The sequence below is a fragment of the Montipora capricornis genome, chromosome 10 (genome assembly GCF_036669925.1).
Source record: "Montipora capricornis isolate CH-2021 chromosome 10, ASM3666992v2, whole genome shotgun sequence".
NCBI lineage: Eukaryota > Metazoa > Cnidaria > Anthozoa > Scleractinia > Acroporidae > Montipora > Montipora capricornis.
The window spans coordinates 48,402,722-48,403,587 of NC_090892.1; the positions used below are offsets into that span (position 1 = coordinate 48,402,722).

The 866-nt window shown below is 40.3% G+C and overlaps 1 protein-coding gene across 1 annotated transcript in view; it reads left to right on the forward strand.

Annotated features, from left to right (window-relative positions):
• Positions 1 to 866, forward strand: part of LOC138019350 (transcription initiation factor TFIID subunit 4-like) — a 20,366-nt gene extending 19,500 nt beyond the window's left edge. The window contains exon 11 of the mRNA XM_068866112.1: positions 341 to 866. Within this exon, the coding sequence (XP_068722213.1) occupies positions 341 to 451 (111 nt within the window). The 3' untranslated portion in view covers positions 452 to 866. The remainder of the gene's footprint in view (positions 1 to 340) is intronic.

Sequence of the window (866 nt, forward strand, 5' to 3'; positions counted from 1 at the left end):
CAGTATAATATATTCCAATAGATTTTTCTGTGTGAGGGGTATTTTGTTGTTGAGACAGCAACTTAAGCAACAGAGCCTCGTATTTTCCAGGCTTTCTTTGTAACTGCTTTAGCTTAAGTTGCTCTCTCAACTGGGATGATTATTGTCGCTTATGGTAAAAATAAGCATATCAACTTCTGTGCTGGTGACCTTTGACATTTACTGTGGGCTCTTTCCTGTAATTTAATTTAGCGCCTAGACCTCAGCCCCTACTCACCCAAGCCTTTTAGCCAGGCTTAGTGCATGATTTTATCCTCACGCTTCGTTTTTTTCTTGTTTTTTTTGTTTTTTTTTTTGCCAGGCCCCTCGCCAAAGAATGCGGCGAGTTCTCCTCAAAGATCTTATATTTGTTATGGAACAAGAAAAAGAAACAACCAAATCTTTATTATTGTACAAAGCGTTGTTAAAATAACACATGGCATCCCTTTCACGCCGTTCGTCGTTAAGGATCTGTGACAGCCCAAGGAAATCACATAGTTTGGAAAGGTCACTTTTGTCACGCAACTCTTCTTGGACTTTCGACGTTTCGTGACAGGCCAAGCCAAGGCCACGGTCAACCGGAGCTGCTCAAGAAATCGCATCTTCATGCGTTCATGTGTCTCGCAATGCGCGTGGACATAAGATTTCCGTGACCATCAAAAGCAATGGAGAGAAGGACTCGGAGAGACTGCATGTGCGTTAATACGCAGTAATTTTGAATTTGTTTCAATTCGGTGGATATTTTGTTAAAATCAATTATCAAATAATCAAAAACAGGTGCTTTAATTGCTTGTCAAGTACAAGCTTTCTTGGGGGATGTTCATAAATGAAAACACACTATGCTTGTA